The 15,103-nt window shown below is 41.3% G+C and overlaps 1 protein-coding gene across 3 annotated transcripts in view; it reads right to left on the reverse strand.

Moving 5' to 3' along the window:
* Nucleotides 1–1,280: 1,280 nt before the first annotated feature.
* Nucleotides 1,281–15,103, reverse strand: part of TMEM245 (transmembrane protein 245) — a 99,680-nt gene continuing 85,857 nt past the window's right edge. For all 3 annotated transcript variants that reach the window (XM_044386753.3, XM_026506049.4, XM_044386752.3), the window contains one exon: nucleotides 1,281–6,192. In XM_044386753.3, the coding sequence (XP_044242688.1) occupies nucleotides 6,147–6,192 (46 nt within the window). In that variant the 3' untranslated portion in view covers nucleotides 1,281–6,146. The remainder of the gene's footprint in view (nucleotides 6,193–15,103) is intronic.

Consider the following 15,103-nt stretch of genomic DNA (forward strand, 5'->3'; position numbering starts at 1 on the left):
AAGCGTCTTTCTGGAGCTTTCCAGAAGGTCCCACTTGCCCCCTGGCTCCTCTTCCGACCCTATCTTTCTCACAATTTGGGCTGGATTGAGAATGAAACATTTGATAATGCAGTTTTAAGGAGTACCTGAGTACTTAGCAAGGAGGCAGGGATTTGGATACTTTTCAGGGTACTGCTTAAAATTACTCTTCAAAATGAAATTAACTAGAGCATATGGAAAAGCTTTTACCTACTGTTCAACACTATTACATTTTAAAACTACTTTTTTTTTCTTAACACACCCAGCATGGAGCCCAAGGGGGGCTTGAACTCATGACCCTAAGATCCAGACCTGAGCTGAAATCAAGAGTCAGCTTCCTAACTGACTGAGCCACCCAGGTGCCCCTAAAACTACTTTTCAGAATTACTTTTCCCTTAGGGCCCAGCACAGAGCAGTTTCCTAAAGGCTGTTTATTGACTGAAAAGATCATTAATGTATATTTCTGACTGAACTCACTTAAAGGTAAGGCTAGGAATCAGGGAGCCCCAACATGATCAGATGGGAGGGAGAGCTGAACACCCCTTTCCCCAGGAGTTCCAGAAGCAAAGCCAAAAGGAGGCTGTCAGAAACACATACAAAAGGAGGCTGTCAGAAATCCATGAGGGGGTCCTCAGCTTAAGCAATAGACTGAGAAGCATGGAGAAGTATTTGTGAACATACCTGCGAGTAAGCAACCAGTGGAGTAGAAAAGAATCTGAGACTGGCGAGTCCACCCTTTCACTTTCGCCAGGATTATTTCTCCATCCATGTCAGATTGATGAGCTGAATACCACCAACTCCAGGTGTCAGAGGCTCTTTCCCAAGCACTGTTGAAATGTGCTTCACGGTACTCCCACTTGGGAGTTTAGCTCCGTCTGCCGGGGCTGCACAGATATCGTTGCTATTGAAGATAGCCATAATGTGGGCTTGTTTTCTTCATTCAAAATGTGCAGTTCCTTTAACCAACTTTCTCTTCCTTGGATTCTTCCTCCCCAACCACTCACCTTACCACTTCCTTGTCTACCACAAGGCCATCTTCCCCTGTGCACCAAAGGCTCCAGCCTCAGCTTTGGACCTTTTCACCTCTTTCAGGTGCCCACATTCACTCTCCAGACACATCTTCTCTTATGTAAGCTGCCCATATTACATAAAAATTCAGTGTAGCCATTGGTGCCTAGGAGACAGATGGATGTATTCATAAAAGTTTCACCCCACTGAAGATCAAATTTCTCCACAGAAATGAGACTAAGTTTACCACCTGATTCATTCAACACTAGTAATTTTATTTCAAAATATAAATATTTCACATTTACAAAGAAGTTACATTAGAAGTTCGTTAAAGCTAAGAAGCATCTGTGTGAGAATAAAGAATGTGTACTGTCGGATTTGAATATACTTTTTTGCTTTCAAACCATCTCTACTTTGCCTGAGAATGCAGAGGATATCTTTTCCAAAAGTTACAGAAGCAATTACAACTATATATCCAAGCTTGGTTTCCGAATCAAATGATACTTGAAATATACTCCAGTCACCCAAACAAGTGGCACTGCAAAAGACAGAAGAAGGGTTTTCTTTGGGAAAGCTATAATGAGAGTTACCTTCTGGGTCACTGTAATAAAAAAGAAATAGGATTTGATAACAAGCCAAAATGATGTTACTTTAAGATTCATTTCCACACCTTTCATTGTAAGATATAAAGCCAGAAGAAAAATAAGAAACAAGGTATGGAGTAAAGAACTCTGGACTTGGAGTCAGAAGTTCTGCCACTGAATTCTGGCTCCATCATTTTGTGGTATAAACTTAAGGGAAATATCACAAAAAAACCTTCCCAAGCCTCCAGTGCCTCATCCGATAATACTTAACACCTGCCTATCTCACAGGGTTGTTACGAAAAGTCTGAAAACTATCAAGTGACATACAAAAGCATTATTAAAATGTAATATCAATAATATCACCACTGTATTTGCACATTAATAGACCCTTGAAAAACTTGAAAAACTAAACACAAATACTGTTTTACACACCATAGGTGGAAAAGAATCTCTATACTTTACGTATAGCTCTGAACGGCAAATAGGTTTTCTTTCTGGTATCTCACTAAACTTTGAGATTTATTATCGTTTATGTGATACTATGGTAATAGATTTACCATTCAGAATTTCCATTAAGGATGTCTCCTAAAAGAGCTGTAAACTTACTTGAGAGGCCTCTTTCCCAAAGGACCAGTAGTCCTTGGAGAAGCTCTGCTAAAAGGATGGGGGGGGGGGGGGGGGGAGTTGCAGTTTAAGGTCAAATAAGTGTAGTAAACACAATGTCTCCCTTCATAAATTCACAATATATAACAGCATGCTAAAAACTCTTAGAAGTCTTACAGAAAGAAAACAAACTCAGCATTCCTCAATTTTAACTGACCATGGAGTCCCCTCCCCCATGCACACTTTTGTCTCTTATAACATCTAATAACATCCCTTGGAACTACTGCTATAAGGAACACATTTTTCCAAAAGCTGCTCAACTATAAGGGAAAGGGAAGAGACGTAGAACAATGGGCTAAGAAGAAGAAAAAAAAAAGAACCATATTCCACTCAGAATTCTGTTACTAATTGACTGTGTGTGTGTTAGAAAAGCCACTTTAATCTATGGATTTGTTTTCTCCCCTAGAAAACGACAGGATCACCTAATTATACAAGGCCCATTCTAGCATAGAATTTCTATGACTAGTAGAGAGATCATCTTGATTTACAATTCTCTTGATTAAACTATCAAAAAAAAAAAAAAAAACCCACCAGCTCAGTGGTTTCAGTTAGCACATTTTTTGTAGGTCCTTAATAAATTAATGAATATATTTTGATGGCAAATGTGTAAGGACAAAAATTAAAAAAAAAAAGTTGCTCAGCTGGAACTAACACTTGGAAGTATACTGCCTGAGGCTATCTCCAATATGAAATGCCTACTGTAATACTCTTTTAAGGGTCTTAGAAGACCCCTACAGGAAACTGCCAGTCAGGACTAGAGTATGGGAAGTTCTGAAGGTTTTTTTCCTATAAACCCTGAGGTTGAGAGCCCTGGAGAGCTCACCTGTCTTTTGCTCTAATCTAACTCTTCATGGCCTGAATTTCTGAGTATCTCTTGCCCAGTAGTGGCACATCCTGAAGCACTTCGTACAACCAGTGTGGGAACTAGGGGTATGAGTAGGGTCACAAAGGGTATTTAAAACCAAAGTTAGCCAGAGGACCTCATCTGCAAGCCCTTTAGCAGTTCTTTAACTGGAATAAACAGCTGCTGTTTCCAAAGGCTCTGAGTTTGTTTAAATATAGCATGCCTCCAGAACACTTCTTGGGTAATCCTCTCCTTGTCAAGAGTCCATCCACAGCAGTCTCACAAATCACAGGAAAATTCTGCCAGCTAACTACCTCTAATGGAAGAGCGTTAGGAATCCTCACAAGTTTAAACCTAAGTAAGACTTGTATCTCAGGCAGTGTGACAGATCACTTCCAGGAACACAGAATGTGACAGGAATTTTGGAACTGAAGAAGGATTTACAGGACATGAAGTTTATGCTAAAAACGCTATACCTTATTCTCAGACGAAAGACGAGCACATCTGTGTGGAGACTTTCATCTTCTCCCGTTCCCCCATTCAGTTTACAACTGAAATAGTGAATGTGAACTTAAAACTAATCTTTAATAAAGCTATAGAAATGTAAGACCTTGTGATAGGGTTTCTGGTATACATTTTTACTAAAGCTACTTCATCAATGCACTGTCTGTTCCTAGGGAAACGTACTCTTTCTGGGACAAATCCTCACTGAGAATCTGGGGGCAAAGCCATTCTGTGACCTGAGCTTGAGACTCCTAGCTCTCCATACCACGTGATCTCTGTGCCCTGTGAAAATTCCGTAAAGCCTCTTCACTGTCTGAGGGGCTAGGTTTCTCTGGTTGAGGGCTCCTCCCCCAGCTGGTTGGCCTTTGGAGTCTGTCTCCGGTTGCTGGAACACCAGTGCCGTTCCGGTCTCCTGATGAGGATTGTGTGTAGGACTGATTTTTTAGGGGATATTGCATCACTGCCCATTTTGGGAGTCCCCAACTATTCTCTTAGTGCTCCAAGTTCGTCTCCCAGAACCTGGTATTTATACTAATAATTATGACCGGCAACAGCCATACATTAGCTGGAGTTTAGTTTTTTGCAGTATCACTTTATACAGCTAAAAACACTTTGGAGGTACATAATTTGTACATGCACACTAAACTCACTGTGTATAATACTTGCCTCTTAGGAATATGTGCCAATTATAGCTATAAACTTATGGGTATACAATTAACAAAAACAAATCTGATTTCTTTTTTAACCCTTTTAATGCAAAATTCATCATTTTAGCAAGCACTTGATCTGGCTAAGATTTACAGTGGGAGAAGGCCTTCCCAGGAGCTCTCCCCTACAGCACCCTGTGCAGCGGTTGGCATGGAAACCAGAGATGGCCAACCCTCAATGACTGTGTTACTGAACAAGTGACTAACAACTGACTAAAGAAAAAAAGGAGTCGGTTAGCGGCCAAATGGAACACTTGGTGCAATATCAGATTATAATTGTAGAAGGACAGTAAAACAAGAGATCTGCATGTAGTCTACTGTATAAACAGTCAAAACCCTCACGGTCGCCTCTTTCTTACATGGAGTTAATCTCTTAAGTAATATCAGAATGAATTTAAGCTGATTATCACTGACTATGAGACAATGGTTTAGAAAAAAAAAAATAGAAAAAAAAAATGATTTCTACTTTTAAACATTTTCCAAAGGGAAGCCTTTGATATTCAGGAACGCTTTCTCCTCCATATTCCCCTGGGTATGGAGAAAGAGCCCGATGATTGTTTTCTACAGTGGGAAGGGCACCAAGCTAAGAGCTGGATTCTAGTCCCAGCCTTTCATTAACTGTAGGACAAGCACTGGGAAAACTGCATAAGGGGTTGGAAGAAATGCTACAGCACAGCAGAGTTTGCAGACTGTGAAGTCAGGAAGATCTTACTAAATTTCTCTGAACTTTAGTTTTCCTGTCTGTATGAAAGTGTTACAAAATAACAGCTGTATAAAAGCTGCCGGAAAGTGACTGTGAAAGAAAATGCACAGAATGACTTTGAAAAATGCAAAGCGCTATGCTGGTTATTGTGATGTCTGGGAGACTTAGAAAGTCATAATTCAACATGCCTTCGTCTAGAGTCTTATGTTCAAGGCACTGTGCTAAGTGATGGAAAAATACTGCCTAAATGTAACATTCTACTGCTAATAAGTAACTAATTGGCAGAATTCCAAATAAGCAAACAGGGATACATTTAACAACTCAGAGAACTGCGACTCCTGAGATTTTTCACTTAAAGCATTTGGAAAGAAAAACTGAACCACAACATGACTTCTGTCCTATTGTTACCATGAACAGCAGCTTACTAAGTTTTTTACTTCAAAGTGGTCAACCAAGTTTTAAGAATTTGGCAACAGTGTAATGGCAGATGGAGGGAGCAGAAAGGGGAGGAAGAGCTTGTTTTTCTGTGTCTCCTGTGGTTGCAACATACAACTAGGTGACCTTCAAATAAGCCACCTGCCTTACATTTACGGAGGGGAGTAGGTAGAAGGGTAGAAGGGTAGAAGACTCCTTTTCCTGCTCAAGCAACTACATATTCAAAAGTGAAAAACCCTCTTCATCAAAAAGTGAAGGTCATAAAAAAGTTGAAGAACAGATTTCTTAAACCAGGAGAAAATTACACTGTGAATACTTTTAACAGCAGGTAGTTCAGAACTCTTAAAATAACTTTATAAATACATATTATAATAATATAGATAACCAAAGTGGGAAATCGCGAGCCATGGTACCAGTGTATAAACTGAAACTTTTCAAGCCATCTTACAACAGGTAAGTGAGCGAACCACAATTCTAAGCTCTAAAGCTGTGCTTTAGAAGGCAAAGCAACCCACAGCAAGTTCTCTCTTGTCCAGGCATTCTGTATGGAAGGCCAGGAGGGTTCTGCTTCTTTCCCGGGCTCTGCTTGCTAGGCACAGATGAAAGGACAGAAGGCCACAGCTGAGCTGAACTCACTATCAAGTGAACCTTCTACAGAAATCACTGTGGTGCAAACCATGTCAGTCTACTGAAGATTTCAGATCATCAGAAATATCCTGGAAAGTCCTGTAAGAAGAAAAGAGAGAATGATTAGTTCTACTTTTGGAAAAGGGTGGGGGTGTTGGTGGATAAAGCCAAAGAAATACTTTTTAAAAAAGAAAAGCAAAACAGTGTCCAAACAATAATTAATTGCCATAGAACAATATCTTATTTTTATAGCTGGAGAGCCTTGACAAGGTTATACAGTCACTATATATTGTTAATACTTTCACTGAGTATTGTTTTAAAGTCTGCTAGTTGTCTCTGTCTTTGGTAATAAGAACTCCATTTTTTTTTGCTGGGTCCATTGTCTCCCATCCAAGACGATCTCCTCGGACTCCCCTGAAACCACATATGACCGACCACGTGACTAAGTAGTATCTGGTCTGGATGGAGGTGTCTGCTGCGTATCTGAGGTGCCTGCCTTAGCACTGTAATAGCTAGCTCGCCACTGCTACATGATTTATGTGCCCGAGCTAGGAGGATGTGACCCAGTCAGCTCTGTATCTGTGGTGGCCAGGTCAGAGTTTATTGATGATGAGCTCAAGATCCCATCTTACCCAAAAAGACCTCATACCAAGCTGGCAGAACAGGATGTAGGGAGACTGGGCATGAATGTGGAACAGTCATATGAGCCCTAGACTGCCTACTTCTGGCTTCTTTTGCGCAAGAAATAAACCTCTAGCTTATTTAAGTCACTGTTATTTTGAGTTCCGTTGATGGTGCGGTTTTTTTTTTCGTTTTGGGGGCTTGTTTTCTGTTTATATACAATCTATCCTAAATGATAAAGAGACAAAGCACACATGTATTACCCTTTCAGACAGAAGTTACACTGCTCCTTTATAGCAGTATCACCAATTAGGAACTCAGAAAAATAGTTAAGCTTAAAATGTTTGCATTTTTCAAAGCAATTCTAAAGTCTTCAAGTTATATTAACCTGTAGCCACATCACTATACTATGTTGTATCTTCTAAATTTTTTTTATCAATCAAATAAAGCCCATTTTATTTTCAAACCTATAACCAAGGGTTGGTTACTGTACACAGATGACTCAAGTTTTTCATTACAAACAGACCTAAAGTGAGTATAAGGGAAGTATTCCAAAAATTAAGAAAACAACTCAGCTGTAGACACAAAAGGTGACAAAAAGTTGTCATTAAGTACAAATCACCTAAAACTTCATAAAGCAAATAATCTGTATGTCAGGTGCAATTCCACACTCATGGCACCTGTCTTACCCCTTCTGCCTTATTCCTTTGTCTTCTCAATTTTCCCATCACACTACGAGGCAGGTTAGCTGGGTGGGAACAGAGGTAAATTAAAGACTAACCTTTTAGCACAATGTCAGAAGTACTTCAGAATCAAGAGGGCACAGGTAGAAAGTTACAGAAAAGAGATTACACTCAAGAACACTGCCTTATTTCAAGGCTGCCTCCCTGGCAGGGGGCCCTAGCCTCTGGACCTCTGACGCACGCCTCTAACCAGCACAGCTCTACCTCCAAAGGAATAGCTCTGAAGAATGGATAAGCTTCCTGGCTATGGCTTTGAAAAGGTGTACATGTGACATGGCCAAACCCACCATGCGGAATATATGCTGATAGGAGAAAGAATTGGAATGAATTTTGTTTCCTTTAATATTTTTAAATTCTGAAAGAAATCCCCCAAAACGAAGATTTACATACTCCCAGGTTTTATGCGTGCTACTATCTATATATCAAATCAGGGTTTCTAATTGGCAGCACCATTGACATTTTTGTTCATGATAAGAAATTTAGCAGTATCCCTGCCTCTATCTGCTGGAGTTGTGACAATGAGAATGTCTCCACACTACCAAGTATCTACTGAGGGGAGCAAAACTCACCCCCACCCAGAACCATTACCCTAGCTGTCTGTCTATTTATTTATGTATCTATTTTTCAGTCTCACCTAAATTTGTCTTCTTAGATTTGTGTACAGGCAAAGTTGGCTACAAGCTGTGGGATGCCCTGGAAAATATTTAAAACCAATAACCAAAAACTGGCCAATATTAAAAAGTATTTCCCAATACACAACAGGTTTCTAAATTCATCCTTTGACATCTTTTCACATTTCTAAGATACCTGCAAGTTTGAATCTCTAATCAGTTCCTCTAAACTATGAATGAAAATTTCTGCCTCAGGGCAAACATGCATGAAATGAGATTAAGACTGTGGTTGGCCTGGTGACTGCTTTCTGTTGACAAGTAAGCTTAGCTGTCACCTTGAAATTCATACCTACTATTCAATTCTGCCCCCAGGCCAAGAAAGCCTCCAAAAGGACCCAGAAAAAAAGGAAAACAAAGTGAAGCAAGCTGAGAAAACAGTTACTAACAATTTTCCAACTCAACATTTTACCTTCTCTAGATGTTTAGAGCAGCGATGGCAGGGTGTATGTGAGAGTGTGTGAGTGTGTGTGTGTGTGTGTGTGTGTGTGTATGTGTGTAAGCCTACAGAAGTAACACTGATCTTTTTTTTTTTTTTTAAGATTTTCACTTATTTATTTTAGAGAGAGTGACTGTGTTCACAGGGGGTGGTGCGAGGGAGAGGGAGAGAATGCTGAAGCTGACTCCCCCGATTGCGGAGCCCCACACGGGGCTCAATCACAGGACCCTGAGATCATGACCCGAGCTGAGTCAAGATCAAGAGTCAGCTGCTCAACCAACTGAGCTACCTTGGCACCCCAGATCTTCAACACTGATCTGCAACAAATGTCTATCTCCTGGAAAACAAACCCCTAACCTAGTGATACAGAAATAATTTATATCTGTCCTCACGGAGAAGCACTGAGCTCACTGATCAGCAGGGCTCATAAGTCCTGGCCTCTCTCGAATAGGAAGAAACAAAGGGATAATACTGCATTGACAATATTTCTAGAAATGGTAAACGTCCTACCTCAGTCATCTAAATTATGTATGTATGTATGTATGTATGTGTATATGTATGTATGAATGAATGAATGAATGAATGAATGAATGAATAAATAAAACAGTATTCTTTTTCCAAACCGTAAGGATTAATATATGCTAAGAACTACAGTGGTAGAATCTCTCACTAAGAGCAAGAAAAGCAGAACAGGACCACATGTGGTTGGAGGGACAGAGGCTGCTATTAACATTTTACAGTTCCTTTAATGGCAACGGGGAATGTGCAGTGTGATTTCTCATTTACAATCCCCGCTCTGAATTCTGAATCTTTCTCCCCATAAATTTTCAGTAAGATTTTTAAAAATTCATTTATGTAAATGTTTAAACATTTTCTGATTTAACAGCTCAAGAGCTGTTGACTCCTTGCCTCCTAGAGATACAGAATAAGCTCTGGACATTTAAAAATAAAAACCTTTCCCTGATTAATTTAATGTAGTTGGCTTGGCACAGCTGAGTGTGTATTTCCGAACCCTCACCTCGCACACAGATGCACAACCTTGTGACAGAGCCCATGTCATCACTATGAGGCACATTCCCTCCTTCCCGACAACTCTGGAATACAGCTCGAAGGCTGGGGCTTACTATGTCCCATCTTCTTTTATCAGCCTCAAGGTGATATTGCAAAAATCTTTTTGTCTGAACTGTTCTTGGTTTCACTAATCTATTAGTTCATCGAATGTTTACTGAACATTTTCTATGTGCTGGACACCATACTAGAAATGGTAAAAGAGTAGTAAACAGATGAGACCTAGTTCCTACTTTCACAAAGCTCACCAACTACTGGGAAAGACAATTAATTAAAACTACACAGTTATAATGTGTATTAAGTTCCAATAGGATAAGTGGAAGATGCTGTGGTTCGGGGGACCACATGGCAGGCACATCTCACCTAGCCCAGAGAGTTCTGGCAATGCTTCTCAGAAGAAGAGTACTTTGAGGACAGGCCACAGCACCAGCCTTGCCTGGAAAGGGTGCGGTATTCTTTATAAAGAGGGAAAACATGTGCAAAAATGACAATGACTTCAGGGAACTACAATATGGCTAGAAAATTAAACATAGGCGGGCAGCAAAAAGAGAGAAAAAGAGAGAGATAAGAGTCTGCAGATATAGACAGAAAGCAGGCGTGAAGTCTGAGGGGTCAGCTTAAACTTCCCACCTCCAGCTCTCTCTCTTCTCCCTTAGTCCAAACAGGCATGACAGGGAGTGCACTCCAGCTGAAATTCTGAAGGTTAATGTAAAGGTCTGCAGCAGTGGTGAGGTTTTTTGGGAGAACACCTCCTATCTCATTTTGCAAAGACAAAAACAAAAAACAAAAAAGAACTTCGTGCTCTATAAAGTTGGAGCATGAAACCTTAGGTTAATTACTAAACAATTTCTTTTGTAACAAAGCACTCACTTTTGATTTAACTTTGGGTATTAAATTATAAAAGATATTCCAAGTCTGGTTAAAAGGATGCTTCTCAAAAACAGAAGCGAGCTCCTGATAACTCCTCCTAGTGAAAGATCAAGCTGAGTTCCTAAAGGACTACAGTTGTCGTTCTCGGTACGGGCAAGATGTGACAGAGGGCAGAGGAAAACCTTAATACAGAGAACAACATTCCTAGAGGAGTCCCTGGGATATGTTGCTACTTGCTCCTTGCAGGTTTTGCTGACCTTTAATATTCAGAGATTGCTGCTCAATTTTTGGTAGGAGTGAAATAAGTACATCAAATCAAGTCTGAATATCCTGTCCGAAAGTCAAGAAAGTACTCTAAGATACATGACTGCAGGAGAGTCTCTGCCCTTCCCCACATCCCCCAGACATCCCCAGTGTTGAAAGAGAACAGAGGAAGTGATACACTCGGGTTACTGAATCGAGGCCAAAATAGTTGGGAGCCTTAAGCTGTGCTGTGTCCACAACATTCCCTCCCATCAAATACTGCAAACAGCACTATCAACAGTGATAATCAGAGAAGGAGGTGCTCCCTCCTTCGGTTTTCCTTAGGTGGATAGTTGCGCATCCCTCTGAAGACAGACGGTAGTTCACAGCAACAGTCTTGCAAATGTGTACTTGTAGCTACCAGCGCCTGCACCTGCAAACAGAAGGTACGTCTGCCTAATGAAATGCAACCATCCACCCTCTACTATCACACTGCAGCAAGCCTGGTGCATCTGAGGCCCTGAGAAAAAGCCCATATGGGAGCAGCTCAGACAGCAAGAGGAAATGTTTCAGGAAGAAATCATGCAGGGTCTTACAAGCCATGTCAAGGATTTTGATCTTCCTCCTAAAACCAACGGGAGGCCATTTTTGATAAGCCGGTATCATGATCAGATATGCCTGCATTTTGAAGAGAACATGTTAGCTGCAGTGCAGAGAAGGGACGAGAGAACTGTACAAGCGGAGGGCAGGAGACTAGTTAGAAGACTAAGACGACCACGGCAGTCCCGGTGAGAAATGCGCCAGCTGGGCCCAGCTCAGACCAGGGCCGTGGCACTGGAGATTCGGAGGAAGAGAGCTGAGGCCAAACGGGCAGCACGTGGTGAGGACGGTGAACAAGGAGGTGGGAGGTAGTAAGAATGACTACAAACTGGCCCCTGGAAGTGGAGCGTAACATCCCCTGAGGCAACAGGAGAACGTCTGCTCTTGTGGAAGGGAACAGAATGGCTCAAGAAGAAAAAGAAAGATCATTAATTGAAATGCACCAGCTCTCCTGCCTTTTAGCTGTGTGGCTATGGGCAAGGGAACCTCTCTAAGCCTTGATTCCCTCATCCACAAAACATGGAAACCTACAGTTCCTAACCCATACGCAAACACTGGACAGATCAAATAAAATAACACACGTGACGTTTTATCACAGAACTTCATCCCAATAAACGTCACCAGAGGTTGTGTTTGCTTAGACTTCCCACTGAAGGGGGAGGTACTGAACACACGCTTCCTTCAGGCACTCTCAAAACCCCATTAAAAATGCCAGTGAAAGTGTTTTTTTAAAGGCATAAACTTACTTGAAAAGGAGAGCGGGGAGAGAGAACCTACAAGGTTAAGAGCCATAAACTTCTAGAAGGTGGAAGGCAGATGGGACAACTGCTCTGACCCAGCATACCCTAAAAAGCTGATGCTAGGCCGGTAGTGGAAAAAGCCAGGAACAATTTGATTTCTTCAGCAAAATCCCCACGAGGCTCAGGAACTGGTGATAGCAAGGAAACTCTGGAGTGGGATGAAGGTGGGGCTACATGCAGAAGGATTACTTTAATGTCTACTTAAAAAGCAGTAGGGCTCCGCTGCTCAATTGTCACCCACCTCCACCTGGCCAAGCAACTGCCCTGTCATCAGCAGAAAATTAAGAGTTTTTTCCCCCATGAAAGAAGGTAAAACAAAAAGTCTCTGGAGTAGGGGACAAGAGGCAGAGATGAGGGTGGGGGTACACACTGACACCGGGGGTTGCATGAATGCTTACATATTGAACGCCGTCTGTCCCTTTCCTTCCCTTGGCTCCCAAAATGCCAGTCCCTGCGCCACCAACTTCTAGGCAGGAGATTATTAAGATGTTTCTGGGAGGAGTTTACCAGCCGAAAAGGGGAACCAAAAAATGTTGACATCAAGGATTGCACAAGACAATGGCTCTGCCAGATTCTATCATGGTAACACACACAATAACCCACCCACAGCTCCTGAGTGAATGTCCCACTCTTAATAGGAACCAATACCCAAAAATATAGGATAAGTGATATTGTGATTATGTTGTGTTAATATGGCAAAGGTGAAGGGATTTCACAGATGTAATTAAGGCCCCTAATCAGGTGACTTTAAATTAATCAAAAGGAGAGCATACTGGGTGGACCAAGCCTAGTCAGGCAAGCCCTTTAAAAAGGGGTCTGAATGGTCAGAAATCGAAGTTAGAAAACTGCTCTCCTATTGGCCTTGAAGAAGCAAACAGCCATGTTACGAAACTGCCTCTGGAGAAGGGCCACCTCCAGGAGCTGCCAGCCTCGGTTCCCCAAGTGTAGGAAAGCTTAGAACAACAACAAAAGGCAAGCTTAGAACCCAACCTGCAGAGGAAACCCCAGCTCCAGCTGACATCTTGACTGCAGCCTTGTCAGACCCTAAGCAGAAGATCCAGCTAAACTGTGCCTGGACTCCCAGCCCGTGGAAACCTGGATGGAATAAATGCATGCTGTTTTAAAGCCACTAAGTCAGTGGTAATCTGTTACGCATCACAGAAAACTAGTAACTACCTGAATGCTAAAAAGGTAGATAAACCAGACTGAAAAAAAAAATGGGATAAAAATGGAAATTTCTGCAGAGGGGTTGGAAAATAAAGGTGAAGAAAGCACCCAGAAAATCAGAGCAAAAAATCAGAAATGGAAAAAGAGCAGAGAAAAGAAAATGAGTGACCAGTAAATGACACTCAACATCAAAATAAGTTTCTAAAAGGACGAGAAGGAAATCATAAACGAAATAATTCCAGAAAAATTTTAGAACTGTAGAATGTTAAGTTTCCAGTTTTAAAGGTCTTATCAAGTATCAATCAGAACAACAACAAAAAAAGTAAAACAAAGAAGATCCTATAGGTTTTCAAACAGTTAAAATATGAAGACTCAGGAATCAGAACAGCTTCAGACTTTTAACAAGCATGGAAGCCAGAAGACAATGAAGAACTAAAGTCTGAAGGTAAAAATTTTCAAATGTAAAATTCTCTACCCAGGGGCACCTGGGTGGCTCAGTTGGTTAAGCGCCTGCCTTTGGCTCAGGTTATGATCCTGGGGTCCTGGGATGGAGCCCCTTGTTGGGCTCCTTCCTTAGCGGGGAGTCGGCTTCTCCCTCTCCCTCTACCCCTTCTCCTGTTCATGGACTCATGCTCTCTCTCTCTCTCAAATAAATTAATAAAATCTTAAAAAAAAAAATGCTCTACCTAGGCAAGCTATTGATTAAGTATGACTTCAGAAAAAACCTCTTTAGACATGCATCATCCTGCCAAAATTCACTCCCCTTCTGCAATCTTTCCCAAAAATCTATAGGAGGCTGTGCACCACAAAAAGGGAATAAATCAAGAAAGAAAATGATATGGGGAATGATATAGGAAGAGAGAATTCCAACACAGAGTAGAGCTGAAGGAATGATCGCTAACAGCAGGCAAAAGGGCAGCCAGCATCCAGTGGAGCAGATCAGAAGACTCTAGGAGAGCCTTCATCAGCAAGATAAACCCTGACAGAACTGAGCGTACTGAGCAAGACGAGATGTGAACACCCGGTGCATAGCTTGAGGCTAATCATAAGTACTCAGAAAACAAAGCCAACAAAACGCAGTATCTTTAGAACTCAAAGGAAAGCAAAAAGTTGTATAAAGTAAGGAAATACAGAATATACAAGAAGGCTCAAACAGAAATATAAGTTACAGAGTCCTAAGTGCCAAATACTGATCTACCCAATATCACAGTTTAATAGTGGGAGGTGGGTAGTAAAGAGCTAATTTCTCACCTTCCAACTGGGAAGTAAATAGATAATGCTTATTCATGGGAAAAAAAATCAAGAAATAAACATGCTATTTCAAGAAATGGAGGTAAAAATTAAATTAGAGTCAAAAAGTGGTTTCTCTCAGGGGCACCTGGGTGGCTCAGTCGGTTAAACGTCTGCCTTTGGCTCAGGTTATGATCCCAGCGTCCTGGGATCAAGCCTCAGTGCAGCTTCTCCCTCTGCCCCTCTCCTGCTCATGCTCTCTCAAAAATAAATAAATAACTCAAAAAAAAAAAAGGGGGGGGGGTTCCCGCAGAGCAGAAAAGGAGAAATGGGGGAAGGCAAAGGATAGTTTTCACAACAAGCTTTGTAGAAATTTTTGACCCTTTCAACTACATGCATACATAACTTTTAAGGAAAAAAAAAAAAAAGATGAATACTATCAAAGCCCTCACACTGTATTTTTTTTTTTAAGATTTTATTTATTTATTTGACAGACAGAGAGACAGCCAGCGAGAGAGGGAACACAAGCAGGGGGAGTGGGAGAGGAAGAAGCAGGCTCCC

This window comes from Ursus arctos, unplaced genomic scaffold, assembly GCF_023065955.2.
Source record: "Ursus arctos isolate Adak ecotype North America unplaced genomic scaffold, UrsArc2.0 scaffold_18, whole genome shotgun sequence".
NCBI classification, from domain to species: Eukaryota; Metazoa; Chordata; class Mammalia; order Carnivora; family Ursidae; genus Ursus; species Ursus arctos.